At 41.0% G+C, this 15,015-nt stretch overlaps 1 protein-coding gene across 5 annotated transcripts in view; it reads left to right on the top strand.

The window, feature by feature from the left end:
* The window catches only part of LOC113025364 (metal transporter CNNM4-like), a 60,642-nt gene that overhangs the window by 8,922 nt on the left and 36,705 nt on the right, over window positions 1–15,015 (top strand). For all 5 annotated transcript variants that reach the window (XR_003272786.2, XR_013909951.1, XM_080303486.1 and 2 more), the window contains exons 2-5: window positions 2,601–2,744; window positions 3,753–3,887; window positions 4,168–4,337; window positions 8,130–8,226. Coding sequence is in view for 3 of the 5 variants with exons in the window: in XM_080303486.1 (XP_080159612.1) it covers window positions 2,601–2,744; window positions 3,753–3,887; window positions 4,168–4,337; window positions 8,130–8,226 (546 nt within the window). In the remaining 2 variants the exon portion in view is untranslated. The remainder of the gene's footprint in view (window positions 1–2,600; window positions 2,745–3,752; window positions 3,888–4,167; window positions 4,338–8,129; window positions 8,227–15,015) is intronic.

Here is a 15,015-nt window from a genome sequence, read left to right as displayed (position 1 = left end):
GCCTCCCTGGGAAAGTCTAAGCCAGGGTGCTGGAGAGGAGAGGAGAGTCCGTCCGTTAGTCGAACCTCGGAAACAGGAGGAACAGTGCGGTTTTCGTCCTGTTCGTGGAACACTGGATCAGCTCTTTATCCTCTTGAGGATGCTTGAGGGTGCATGGGAGTTTGCCCAACCAGTCTACATGTGTTTTGCGGACTTGGAAAAGGCATTTGACCGTGTCCCTCGGGGGTCCTGTGGGGGGTGCTCCAGGAGTATGAGGTGTCTGGCCCATTGCTACGGGCCATTCAGTCCTTATACAACAGTTGCAAGAGCTTGGTCCGCATAGACGGCAATAAGTTGACTCGTTCGTGGTGAGTGATGGGCTCTGCCAGGGCTGCCCTTTGTCACCCATTCTGTTCATAATTTTTATGAAATTATAATTTTTATGAACGGAATGTCTAAGTGTAGCCAAGTGGGAGAAGGCTTTCACTTGGGTGGTCTCAGGATTTCATCTCTGCTTTTTGCAGATGATGTGGCTCTGTTGGCTTCATCAGGTGATGGACAGCTTGCCTTGGAACGGTTCGCAGCCGAGTGTGAAGCAGTGGGAATGAGAAACAGCACCTCCAAATTTGAGGCCTTTGTCCTCAGCCGGAAAAGGGTGGAGTGCCCATTCTGGGTCAGGGACGAGTTCCTGCCCCAAGTGAGGGAGTTTAAGTATCTCGGGGTCTTGTTCACGAGTGATGGGAGAAGAGAGAGGGAGATCAACAGACCAATTGGTGCAGCGGCTGCAGTGATGCGCACACTGTACCTGTCCCATGTGGTGAAAAGAGAGCTGAGTGTAAAAGCGAAGCTCTCAATTTACCAGTCGATCTACGCCCCTACCCTCATCTATGGTCACGAGCTGTGGATAGTGACCGAAAGAACGAGATGGCGAATACAAGTAGCGGGAATAGGGTGGCTGGCGAGAAGTTCGTCCATTCGGGAGGGGCTCAGAGTAGAGCTGCTGCTCCTCCATTTCGAAAGGAGCCAGTTGAGGTGGTTTGGGCATCTAACAAGGATGCCTCCTGGCGCCTCCTGGGTGAGGTTTTCCGGGCATGTCCCACCGGGAGGAGGCCCCAGGGCAGACCCAGGACACGCTGGAGAGATTATATCTCTTGGCTGGCCTGGGAACGCCTTGGTGTTCCCCCGGACAAGCTGGAGGAGGTGGCTGGGGAGAGGGAGGTCTGGGCTTCTCTGCTTGGGCTGCTGCCAACGCGACCCTGCCACGGATAAGTGGAAGAAAATGGATGGATGGATGAATGGATGGTCCCGAATGTTTCCAACGTTATTGGCATGACTGGAGGTGTGGAGGTGTGGTCCAAAACTTTTAATCAGCTGTATAGCAGCCTGCTTCAGTGTAAGAGTTGTTTTCAACAAATTGCATGCTCAAAAAATCTTTTTTCTCTCTCCCATTTCTCCTTGCTGCATATTGAGGCTCTACTTGGAACCTTGTTAAGATCCAAGCATGCATAATATGCTTTTTTTCTTTTTGTTGTTGTCATTTTTCGTGTGGTCTTAATCTTTTGATTTGGGCTGTATCATCAGATTTTAATCTACCATGCAATACGAACTGGAAAGTGTATGATGGGCAACTGCTTCGGTTTTCAGTATGAAAATTATCCAAAAGATATTGTCAATGCAGTAAATGCATAACCTGGACATAAAAACACACAACACTTCAGTAAGTCACTGTGCCTGTTTCCTTGCAAAATATAAAGAAGTAATGGGTTGCTCAAGACCTTTTCAAAGCAGATCAGGTGAAAAAGGCTGGGAATGAAACACTGTTTAAAGGTTCACCACTGGAGTTGATGAAACCTATTGAAACAAAATAAATGTTTTCTTGCTGAAAATGGACGTTTCTGTTTCTTTTACTTCATACAAATCAGTGAGCACCATGGAGGCCAAAAGTAGATAGTGCTTCTGCTTCTGCTGGTGTTTGATGACCATGAACTGTGACAGGTTTCCATCCTGCTGACCTGATAATGTTTTTACTTAACTCTTACTGGCAGCCATTGCTCATCATGTTGTATCAGGTTTAGTTGTTTGCACACAGTGCTGCATGCAGTCGGTGCATGTGGGGAGTGTTGTGAGAACAATGCAGAGTCATGAGTGCAATAATGCTTTGTGTCCTCTTGTTATATACCTCTTTCTACTTAGCTTCGTTCTCCTCCTGCCTCTCTCTCTGTCTCACTTCTCTTTATCTCATTCTGGCAGTCCTTCCAACTCTTTTCTCTTCAAAGCTCTTAGCCTAGTCTGGGCTATATTAAGGCATGAGTCTGCCCTCTCATCAGTCAGGATAAATCCACTGACAGATTGAATAGCAGTGTGACTTTTGTAAAACAAAAAAGGATGTTTTCTTGTAGCAGGAGCTAAATCTGTCTAAAGGCTAGATGCTGAAGTTAAAGACGCAGCAGCTGCACTGAAACTCGCTAACTTCTTCTCCTCTGTCGTGTTTGATGCTGCCCCACTTTCATGTTAAATGATTTCTGGAAACATAGGGAATTTAAAATGATGAGAAAAATGATATGCATGTTCTACAGTGCTCTTGTTTCACATAACCTTTAGGTGATCTGTGTCCTCACCAGGTAAATCTCATTTGGCCATCGTCCAGAAGGTGAACAATGAGGGGGAGGGAGATCCTTTCTATGAGGTGCTGGGATTAGTCACCTTAGAGGATGTTATCGAGGAGATCATCAAGTCAGAGATCCTGGATGAATCTGACCTCTACAGTGAGTCAGCTCTTGCTAATTGCTGACTGCAGCACTCACATAAATGTTATAACACATAAACACTCACTCACCGACAAAAGCACTGGTACAGTGATACAGCAGCACATGTACACAGGACCTGTACTTAGAGATGATTGCTGTGTTGTCCTACTCATAATATATATAATTGTATATAATTTAAATGTTAAATAAAATCCCCACAGCCTCCCATGTTAAAGTGTCCAACTTTATGATATTTATATTGTTAATGATCACATTAACATGACTAAGGTCTGAAAAGCTCAACCTTTAATAACTCACATGATGGAGTGTTTTTATGTCCCTAATAATTTGACTTGCTGTAAGTTGCAGACCACAAAAGTTGTTCCTTTAGTTTTAATGAGTATATTTTTAATATTTTATTATTCATTTGCCTGACACGTATTGCTTTGCGTTACACCTGTATAGCTTATGAATTCACCTTGGTAAACAAGCTGACTAGCATTACCTTATAACTTCTCAAAGTCAAAGTAAACTTTATTGTCATCTCTGCTATATACAGTACAGTACAGACGAGGCTCCAGTTCCATTCAGTGCAAAAGACAACAATAAATATAAGAAGAGAAATAAATATACGCTTAGGTACGTAAGGTAAAAGGATCAATAACAATTTAAAATTTACAATTTACAGGTTTAATGATTTAAAGTGACCAGTGTAGCAGCTTGTAAACATGAGATTCTTGAGGGTAGAATTGTCCATAGAGCAGCATCTGCATTACAAAGGCAGTGGTATGTGGAGTGCAATAGAGTCAGTTAGTTAACGGTTTGTGTGGGACACCGTAAAAAAACACTGAAATTGCCGGAGTGCTATCAGCTGGTGCCTGCTCGTGCTGCCTCCTCCTCTTTGACTTTCACCTTTCTAAGTTTAAACTTTTTTGAAATTTTAACAGAGCAAAACATGACTTTTCATTTAATTTCATTCATTTTTACTATTATTTAAACTCCTATTTCTTTTCTTTCTTGCCACAGCTGACAACAGGAACAGGAAGAAGGTGGATCCCAACAAAAGCAAACGCGACTTCTCAGCGTTCAAGCAAGAAGGGGACAGTAAGGTGAAGATCTCTCCTCAGCTCCTACTGGCAGCTCATCGTTTCCTGGCCACAGGTGATATTCACTAGGCAATAATCTTACATTTAGCCAGCACACATTTGTTTCAGTGCCACTGACTATTATCCTCTGCTGAATCACAGCCACTGTCTGTACATGCTATCTTTTAGTATGCAAATTAACAGGGCTTAAACTAATCAGCTGATTTTTATTTATTGACTGTAAAATGCTATAAAGTTATCTACTAAAAACCTCTCAGTCAATAATTAGTCCAAGGCCTGTATTTTCTGCTGTTTTAATTTGATCGTTTACAATGCCTTTTTTTCTCTCCCATTAGAGGTGAGCCTGTTCAGCCCATTCCAGATCACAGAGAAAGTCCTACTGAGGATCCTCAAACATCCGGATGTCATCCAGGAACTAAAGTTTAATGAAAATGATAAACGATCGCCACAGCACTTCCTCTATCAGAGAGGCAAACCTGTCGACTACTTTGTTCTCATTCTGCAGGTAAAAACACATTCATATAGTCTGTAGAAATGGTGACATCACCTATATGATTTGGTGGTAATCAGGAGTATGTCTGGGACTTTTGAAATACTGTTTCACTACCAGTTGGTGAGTAATTGGTGAGTGTTTGCAGACAAATTGTCATGTTCCATACAACCTATTGACAATCTCCTGAACACCAAACACCGTTTTTGATGCAGCACCATAAAATTCTTTATGACCAAGTACACTTTGGTCAAGTTCTCACAACTGGCTGTGGAATAGTCATTTTTTCCCCTAGGGCATAGGTGTCAAACTTTGGCCCGCAGCCTAATTACATTTGGCCCGCGAAGCCATACCAAATTACTATTAGAGCTGGCCTACTGGTATTATACAGCTAGTATATATATTGTTTAGTATTAAGCTTTGCTTGTTCCATATTCAGTTTTTCAGCAAAACGTGTTTTAGTCCATAAGAAAAGATTCATTCTTATATCTGGAGGAATAAATATATTTCAATAAATATTAACATTAGCCCGCGACTTTGTTCCAGTTTTGAATTTTGGCCCACTGTGTATTTGAGTTTGACACCCCTGCCCTAGGGACTGGTGGTTCCCAGCTAGTCTCTATGAGATTTCTGCCCAAGTATGCTAATAAGTTAAAAACACTAAAGTTGCACACCACTCCAAACCTAGCTGACTAACCAAAGATAAAGTGACTGTCATTGCTAACAGAGTCTGATGGCTTTGAAGCTAGAGATAAAGCCTTGAGTTGCGCATTGGTGAAAATATTGCAAAAATATCATACACTTAGACTGATAAAGATCATTTAAGGGGTGACTACAATAACAGTATGTTTTGTGGTTTTACCACTGCTCATTCATCTTAACATCAGTCAGATAATAGGCAAAAATCTGACTCCATGTGACACTTTCACTCATTGCCTGCTTCATTTATATATCAAAAAATAAATGCACAAAGAAATGTAGAAATAAAAAATCAGAAACAATGCATGTGGAGAATGATACAGGCAGAGAAGTACAAAATCAAATGAATGAATACATAGTGTAAGTGTTCACTTCAATTCAATTGTATTCATTTAGCATCAAATCATAGTTATCTTAACGTGCTCATAGTCTCCTCAAACCACTGAAAATGTGAAAGTTTATACATTTGTAAACCAAATGTCAATTAAATTGACACTAAATAAAAAGTACTCTACATTGTATTTTTGGGATTCATGATTTATTCTTTTTTGAGTCTCTTATTGATTTATCGATTCATTTATCTATTTTCATTTTGGCATAGATTTCAAGGGTCATAATGTAGTCAGACTGGATGACGTAGATTGACCTGCTTAATCTGGTGACCAACAGGTTTATCTCTGGTTGTTAGAGTGGTTGGTGGGTGTGTGTGTGTGTGTAGGGGTGATTTGCACACATGCAGGCTCTAAACACCTTTCGAGTCTGTACCTGACTTGTACAGTGTACAACAAAAGTGTGCATGCCCTTAGGAGGGTATTTGGAGAATTGAGTACGAATTCTCTATTTAGTGTTTCAAAGCAAGATGCAGATGAATACACATACGATGGCTGTGTCTGCTGTGCTGAGGCGAAACTGTTGTTAGTTTCTGTAGGCTTTGTTGTCAACACCTGAGGTGTGGATAGAGGGACTCTACATGCTCAGTGTGCAACCTGAGCAGAACTGCTCCCATTCCATCACTTGGCAATGTGTGTGTGTGTGTGTGTGTGTGTGTGTGCACACGTGTCTGTCTTGGTGAGGACCAGTTTGATCCTTATACCTTGGAAAATGTAGATTTTAGCTTGTCTTTATTGACAGACCTCGTGGCGCTGCATTGAGTTTTAGGTTGGAATCAGATCAGTGCAGCATTTATGTTAAAGGTTAAATTAAGGCAGTGTATTATCGGGAGTCCTGAGAGCAAGGAAAGCACAAACGTCTATGTGTTGATTTGTTTGAGGTAAAGAGACACTGAACCCTACACTGGAGTGCCTGCGGCAGGATGTAATATTTATAGGAGGCTAAGGTGTTTCTCTTACATGCCATAAGACCCGACTCGTGGATTTTTCACTGCAGAGGCTCCAGGTCACACATGTATCACATAGACAGTCTGGTTCCTGCAGGTCCTGGAAAGCCTGAAAACCTTTTGAGGTTTTGATTTACTGCCCTGGAGGACAATCCTGGAAATAAGGGAAATAGTAAAATGTCCTGCAAAACAGGGTGTGAGGAAAGATGTTCAGCAACATGATTAAGGTAATATAGCTGGCTGAGAGTATTACTGGAAATGTGATACATTCAAAAGTGCAAAAACATTTGGGCTTTTGCATTGGTAAAGGCAACATGATCCATGTTGCCTTTACCAAATCATGCCAGTTTGGTAAAGGCAACATGGATCATTAAACAACAACCCAAAACAACAACTAATGAAATGCTATGGAAGTAACTCTATTTTACGCCCTTTTAAATTCAGTAAAAGGACTAGATGTTGTACTCCCTGATAATGCATAGCTTTAAATGGCGAGAATCTTGAGGGATGACTGTTATGAGGAAAGGCAGCCCAGAAACGTTACCAGCAGCACACATCGTTGTGTGCCTCAACTTTTGGTCTTTTACCAAGCTAATCTGCCATTGTTTGGGGGGGGGGATTAGAGATCTGATCTAGGTTATCATATTAAGATTTGGGACACATCATCAGTAATGGACAATCCAAGGAGGTCCTGCCAGGGTTGATCAGGCCCTGCAGTGTGTCACTGGTTTATGTTAAGTTGTTATTTCTCCTATTCTTTCTTCTGTTTATTTTTGTACAGTTTATTTTCTCCTATCTATTCACTGCAACTGAGAAATAATACTTACCTCTTTAGCATTTATGGAGCTTCACTTCTTCAAAGGGATAGAAAAGGTACAAGATAGGAGAGAGCAGAGAGGAGAGCCGGAAGGGGGGCATCCGATCTGGCTTCCCACAGCTGCCCGCTGGATTGGGCTGTACGCTCTACCTCCCTACCGCCTCCCAGAAAAGGGAAGAAGAGCAGAGGGGAGAAGAGCATAATATTTTCTTTTCTCTCGCGGTTAGCTGACTGCTGTAGCTGCCCAAGTGATGTCAGCCCTTTTTAACCATATCCAGTGACTGGTCCTCTCAGCAGTGTTAGCTAGTTCTCTTATAGCCTGCCGTTGCGCCTGTCCTCTGATCCCAATCTCTCTAAGCAGTTTTGCTGTTGTACTGGCAACAAAGTCCGTGCACTCCACTTCCACCGGGTGCACCTTGATCTTCCAGCCTCTGTCCTCTGCCTCAGCTGCCAAGTTGGCATACCACAGCTTCTTATGCTGAAATGCTTCCTCTAAAAAAACATTTTGGATCTTTCAGACTTTATATATTCATAAAAACAAATTGACCATTTCTCATAAACAGTAGACCAAGCCTAGCGTTGCTGACATATTGAGTCAGGATGTAGTGGTTTTAGATCTTAATGTGGTCTGCATGGTAGAAGTGGAGGCTGTGTGGTTACAGAAGCCAGTAAACAGGCTGATGCTAAAGTTGTGCACAAAATTTTCTGCAGGAGTCAGATGTGGTTTTCAAGGAGATGTCTCTGTTATTGTCTGATGGAAAATCTCTTTTGGTCATTAAATGATAGACATATAGAAGACCTTTCCACAAAGATAGTTTTAGCTTAGCAGCCTGGTCCCCATCTAAGCCTTGTGTTACTGAAAATGTTTGGAACGGTCACTTCATCAAAGATTTCCCTAGTTTGTGTTTGTCTCTGTGTTTGTGTATTTACGTTTGCATTCGTATTTGTATTACAGGGACGGGTGGAGGTTGAAGCCGGAAATGAGAACATGAAGTTTGAAACTGGCCCGTTCTCCTACTATGGAGTCATGGCTCTAAGCACACCAACAATGGGTGAGACACACGTATACCAACACATGTGCATTTACATTTGTACCATTTACTGACCCAAATACAAAATTGAAGCTGTGTTCTTCCTATCCCAGACAAACTTGTCAGTTCAGATAAAACTGAAGTCTCCGTGATAGTCACTGGGTTAGAGTGTTATAAGCTGTTTCTGCCCCTGTTCTTTGTGCCAACTTGGAGGTCTTGATATTCGTGTGTTTCAAATATGAGCATAAATGGCTTTGAACTTGTGCAGCACTTCAGTTTCATGGTCTGTAATGGAACAACCTAAGAATAAATTGGGAATTGATAAGAATTTAGCTATTCTGATTCCATCATCCATATCACTTATGTGTTGGCAGTATAATGCAAGTGTTTCTGTTCTTTACACTTTACCATTGCACTCTTGTAAAAATAAAAGTAATCTCCATATCCACACAGTAGACTGGGCCATTAATTTCCTTCTCCAGCACACAAACTGAAACCAACTGACAGACTAAATATTCCAAGGAATTGAATTTCTGGGTTCTCAATTTCCATCATGGAAGGACCGGCCCCTGCATGTTATGCATCACCGGCAGATGGAAGAAGTGGCTGACATCCAGAAATCCTACCAGGGGCTGGACTGAAAGACAGCACAGGAACAAGCTCTAAGTATAAAATCCATAGAGGCTGGAGTCTACCACACCAGGCAAGACCCCAGTTGCAGGCTGTGTAAAGATGCCCCTGAGACACTCCAGCACATCACAGCAGGATGCAAGGATGTTGGCAGGCAGGGCATACGTGGAACGCCATAAACAAGGCGCCGGCATAGTGTACAGGAACATCTGTGTTGAGTATGGCCAGGAAGTCCTGAGGTCAAAAGGGTGGTCGACAATGAGCCATGCTAAGATCCTTTGGGGCTTCCAGAAACAGATGGAAAAAATGGGGGTGGCTAATCAACCAGACATAATAGTGGTGGACAAGCAGAGGAAAACGGCTGTAGTGATACCGAATGACAGCTACATCAAGAAGAAGGAACACGAGAAGTTTGAGAAATACCAAGGCTCAGAGAAGAGCTCGAGAAGATGTGGAGGATGAAGGTAACAGTGGTCCCAGTGTTAATCGGAGCGTGTTATATAGCGCTCACTCCGATGGATGAGCAATTTGGGGTTAGTATCTTGCCCAAGGATATTTGGCATGTAGACTAGGGGAAGCCAGGAATCAAACCACCAACCTTCCGATCAGTGGATGACCTGCTCTACCACCTGAGCTACAGCCACCCCTATATATACCAACTCTTCATGTGAATCAAAAGGAATGCACATTGCAAGAACTAAACACATTTTCTTGGCTCAAAGTTTCTGGGTGATAACTATGCACATAAGAATAATTAGTCACATGTAATTATGTCTGGTACCTTATTTGATAGAGATCTTTATGTTTTCCTGGAGGCTTATGGAAGCTGAAAGTTTAGAATCCCAATTCCCCGATTCCAAAAGAACTTCGATGCTGCTTGAAATATTAAAAAAATAATATTTCCGAAACTCATAAATCTATATTTATGTGTTCGCAAAGATTATGACATGTGGGGAAAAAAGGCAAATGTAAACATGATCCAGATCCTGATTCAAAGCTCATTTAGAATGGATTTAAGCAAAACCAAAAACTGTTTTGCGGTCAATGAATCAAAATGAGAAATTCTTTTGGAAAACATGGATGCAGCATTATTTTGAATTTTGTGCTTCATATGCAGGTAAAACTTTGATTAAATTTGAGTAAAGTTACGCAAGGCTATGTAAAAAATTTCTGAGTTCATGTAAAACTTATTATCAGATAATGTAAAAGTATAGCAATTAAGGCAAATCTTATTTGGAACTGGCACACAAATCTTTTGAGGAACTTACGTTACCTTGTTGAAAGGTAATGTTTGCAAGGTAACTCTAAAATGTTGTAGAGTTATGTTAAATTTACCATGAAGTTGTGCAAATACATTCCCATGTACAGATCTCTCACTTGGTTTTGGCTCTCACTTCACTATCTCATTACCTTCTTTTATAACTCATAGTAATGTTTTGTGTAGCTTCATCTGTGTAGATTAATTAATTTCAAACTTTCATATAGTGACTTATTTCATATAGTAACCTATATGGGATTTATCAGAGATGTTCCTATCACATTTATCAGCTGTACATTCTTACTGTTCACCTGTTGTGTCACAGGTAATATGGCCTGCAGTTCTCCAGCTGTAGACTCATCTGTGTGCTTCCATAGTGTTGTCTGTTTGCTACAAAGATTTAAATGCATGATGATATTGCTTGGGTTTGAAGCATATCTATCTGACAGATTCCAGTTTGTGTATGTAAATGGGGAGTCTTCTTCAGCAGGGTTTTGTGCTGGGACCAATACTTTTTACATTATACATGCATTCCTTAGACAATACTATTAGGAAACACTGCATAGGTTTTCATTGTTATGCAAATGATACCCAGCTTTATTTATCCATGAAGCCATATGATACAAATCAGCCTGTAAAACTACAGTCACGTCTTAAAGATATAAAAGCCTGGATTGATCTGTTTTTTTGTTTTTTTTAAACTTTTACATTTCAATAAAACGGAGGTTATTGTACTCAGTCCTAGGAATCTTAGAAACACGATGTCTCACTAAATACTTGAGATGACATTACCGTGGCCCATCACTGTGTCAGAAATATGCTGAAAAGCTAGCTTACATTTATTACATCTAGGCTGGACTGTTGTAATTCAGTATTTTCAGGTTGCTTGAAAAACTCCCTTAAAAGCCCCTCAGTTGATCCAGAATGCTGCAGCGAGGGTACTGACAGGGACTACAAAGAGAGAGAATATTTCTCCTACATTAGTGCTCTTCACTGACTCCTTGTTAAAATCAGAATTGAATTTAAAATAATCTTTAGATTCAAAATCTTGAATAATCAGGCCCTGTCATATCTTAAGGACCTCATAATACTTCAGATATATTATATCATATATCATCCTATGAAAGCACTTTGCTCTCAGACCGCTGGCTACTTGTGGTTCCTAGAGCTTTTAAAAGTAGGTAGAGCTTTTAGCTGTAAGGACCCATTTCCACGGAACCATTTCACAATTTGGATTCAGAAGACAGATACCATTAATATTAAACTTAAAACTTTAATTTTAGATAAAGCATATAGTTAGGGTGGGTCATATGACAACAGGCTGAGGCTGCAGTGGGTGCCCATAATACATTTTTATCACTTTTTACTATCTGTGTTTTTATACACCGCTTCTGTATTTATTAATTAGCAGTTAATTGAATTAAACTCTTGCGCTCTCTCTCTCTCTCTCTCTCTCTCTCTCTCACTGTACTTTGCCCTCACCCACAACCTGTTCCGATGAATTGCTGCTCCTTTTCCTTCCAAGTGCTTGCTCATAGGGGGGCTGTGTGATTGTAAGCCTTACTTTGAGGCAACAGTTGTTGTGAATTGGGGCTATTTGAATGGAATTGAATTGAATCTCATGTTCCATCCATCCTATAAATTGCGTCTCCTATTGTATCTGGAACCTACGTAGCTTGAATTGGATCTGTAGGAAATTGTCATTTCTGTCATGAGTGTGTCTGTACCCCTGTTAACAAAGGGTTGACAGGAGACCAACATGTTAGACAAGCTGCCCCTGACTCTGCTTGGAGATCAGTTACAATCTGCATGTTATTATTCAAATACAAAAATATGGAAACAGAAGTAGCATTTGCAAGTAAATTAATCAGTTACTCAGTGACTTGTAATCTTAACACATGAGTTTTCTCACACCAAACATATTGGTTAACTTGTGATGTAGAGGAGTTAGAATGTAGTCTATAGAAGCTTTTAATAACTCTTTCAGCATAATATCTGTTTCTTTCTGTAAAACTCACTGCACTCCATCCTGTGCTAAAGTTGCAAGTTGACGCAAAAGAATTATGTAGTAATACAAGTGTTATTGTAGTAGTTATGCATGTATTGCATGATAATGTCAACGTAGTCCTCAAAAGAACTCTAGAAAACTGTTCTAGCTTTACATTTTTTCAGAACTTGTTGAAAATGTCTAAGAAATGAGAAATGGCCAAAATGAAGGCTCTAAAAAAACCAAAAGAAAAACCAATAGTCTGGTGGTATTTTCTGTGGCCAGTTTACAGATTAGCTGATTGTTTCTCCTGAGTTGAACCTCCCAGGCTGTTGAGAGGATTTCTGTTATAGAAGGTTAAAAGGTTAATCCAGCAGTTTAGCACTGCACTTGCCCTGCAGTGACATATTCTGTCCATAAGTGTGTGTCCCTATCCACACCTGCTCTTTTATATGCTTTTTGTTGTAAAGTCATGTTACTGCAGCCTAATTAGAGAAAAAAGCACCTTAAGGTTCGCCTTTTTGAGAAGTTTACCTGAACTTGTGTGGATGAAAGAGAGTCCTTAACACTGAAGCCTGTTTTTCATTGTATAAAGGAAGCATCAAATACATTAACACTTAGACCCGAGCTTTAGTCCAATTAAATGGCGTCCCTTCAGTGCTGTATTACAAGTTTTATGAACTAGGTCATGGGTTCACCATCATTGCTATAAAAACAAGGTATTTTTGATCAGTGTATCACAGGGACAACTAACAAATCATTTAATCTCACTTTTATACCTATGGCCAATTTAATATTCCCGCTTAAGCTAATCTATGCATGTCTTTGGATGGTAAATGAAGGTTGGAGTGCCTGGAGAGAGCACACTGAAATAATTTCCCCTGTATTTTTGTAGGGTCTCTACCTTGGAATAAGCATCTTGAGGCTACTACTGTTGTAATTCGGTGGTGTATAAATACAGTTGAATTGAAACAATTCAACAATTGAAAGCACGGAGAGAACATGCAAACTTGACGAGTTGACGAGTGAATTTGAACACAGAACCTTCTTGCTCTGAGGCAATAGTGCTAATGACTGTGGTTAGCACTGAAAACAGGTTGACTCAATGACTGCAAGATGCTCAGGTCCTATGGTTGCAAAACAAGTCCAAATCATCACTCCTCCACCATACTTGACAGTTGGTATGAGGTATTCGTGCTGGCATGGTGTGTTTGGTTTTGTCCAAACAGTTCACTGTGCACTATGATCAAACATTCCTACTTTGGTCTCATCTGTCTCAAGAATATTGTTCCACGAGTTTTGTGGTTTCTTTAAGTGCAGCTTTGAAAACTGAAGCCATGTTCTTACTCTACTTACCCTCTTAATTCCTGTGGAAGCAAGTAAGGATGTACTTGGTTTTTCACAGGGCTCCACAGAGTCATGTGAACCAAATAGACCAAGTAGATCATAAGAACAAAGTACTTTTTCACATGACTGTAGGTGACAAAAATAAGGAAGCAAGGGATGTTGCCCTATGGAAAGACACCTACAGACTCAAGCTAAGTTTGCAAGCTGACATTAACATGTATTTCAAAGTTTGCAGTGGTACATAAGCTTTTATTAAACTTTGAAACAAATCTGCATAAGGAAAATGAGAATGAAAGATTTGTATTTGGAAAAAAAGATTCAACTTGTCCTCCTTTCTGTAGTTTTCCATGCACACTTGAAATATGCCAGCAGAAAATATACAGTGGGGCAAAAAAGTATTTAGTCAGCCACCGATTGTGCAAGTTCCCCCACTTAAAATGATGACAGAGGTCAGTAATTTGCACCAGAGGTACACTTCAACTGTGAGAGACAGAATGTGAAAAAAAAAATCCATGAATCCACATGGTAGGATTTGTAAAGAATTTATTCGTAAATCAGGGTGGAAAATAAGTATTTGGTCAATAACAAAAATACAACTCAATACTTTGTAACATAACCTTTGTTGGCAATAACAGAGGTCAAACGTTTACTATAGGTCTTTACCAGGTTTGCACACACAGTAGCTGGTATTTTGGCCCATTCCTCCATGCAGATCTTCTCGAGAACAGTGATGTTTTGGGGCTGTCGCCGAGCAACACGGACTTTCAACTCCCGCCACAGATTTTCTATGGGGTTGAGGTCTGGAGACTGGCTAGGCCACTCCAGGACTTTCAAATGCTTCTTACGGAGCCACTCCTTTGTTGCCCGGGCGGTGTGTTTTGGATCATTGTCATGTTGGAAGACCCAGCCTCATTTCATCTTCAAGGTTCTCACTGATGGAAGGAGGTTTTGGCTCAAAATCTCACGATACATGGCCCCATTCATTCTGTCCTTAACACGGATCAGTCGTCCTGTCCCCTTGGCAGAAAAACAGCCCCATAGCATGATGTTTCCACCCCCATGCTTCACAGTAGGTATGGTGTTCTTGGGATGCAACTCAGTATTCTTCTTCCTCCAAACACGACGAGTTGAGTTTATACCAAAAAGTTCTACTTTGATTTCATCTGACCACATGACATTCTCCCAATCCTCTGCTGTATCATCCATGTGCTCTCTGGCAAACTTCAGACGGGCCTGGACATGCACTGGCTTCAGCAGCGGAACACGTCTGGCACTGCGGGATTTGATTCCCTGCCGTTGTAGTGTGTTACTGATGGTGACCTTTGTTACTTTGGTCCCAGCTCTCTGCAGGTCATTCACCAGGTCCCCCCGTGTGGTTCTGGGATCTTTGCTCACCGTTCTCATGATCATTTTGACCCCACGGGATGAGATCTTGTGTGGAGCCCCAGATCGAGGGAGATTATCAGTGGTCTTGTATGTCTTCCATTTTCTGATGATTGCTCCCACAGTTGATTTTTTCACACCAAGCTGCTTGCCTATTGTAGATTCACTCTTCCCAGTCTGGTGCAGGTCTACAATACTTTTCCTG

Source organism: Astatotilapia calliptera, chromosome 7 (assembly GCF_964374335.1).
Source record: "Astatotilapia calliptera chromosome 7, fAstCal68.1, whole genome shotgun sequence".
NCBI classification, from domain to species: Eukaryota; Metazoa; Chordata; class Actinopteri; order Cichliformes; family Cichlidae; genus Astatotilapia; species Astatotilapia calliptera.
This window is presented reverse-complemented; position numbering and strand designations above follow the sequence as displayed.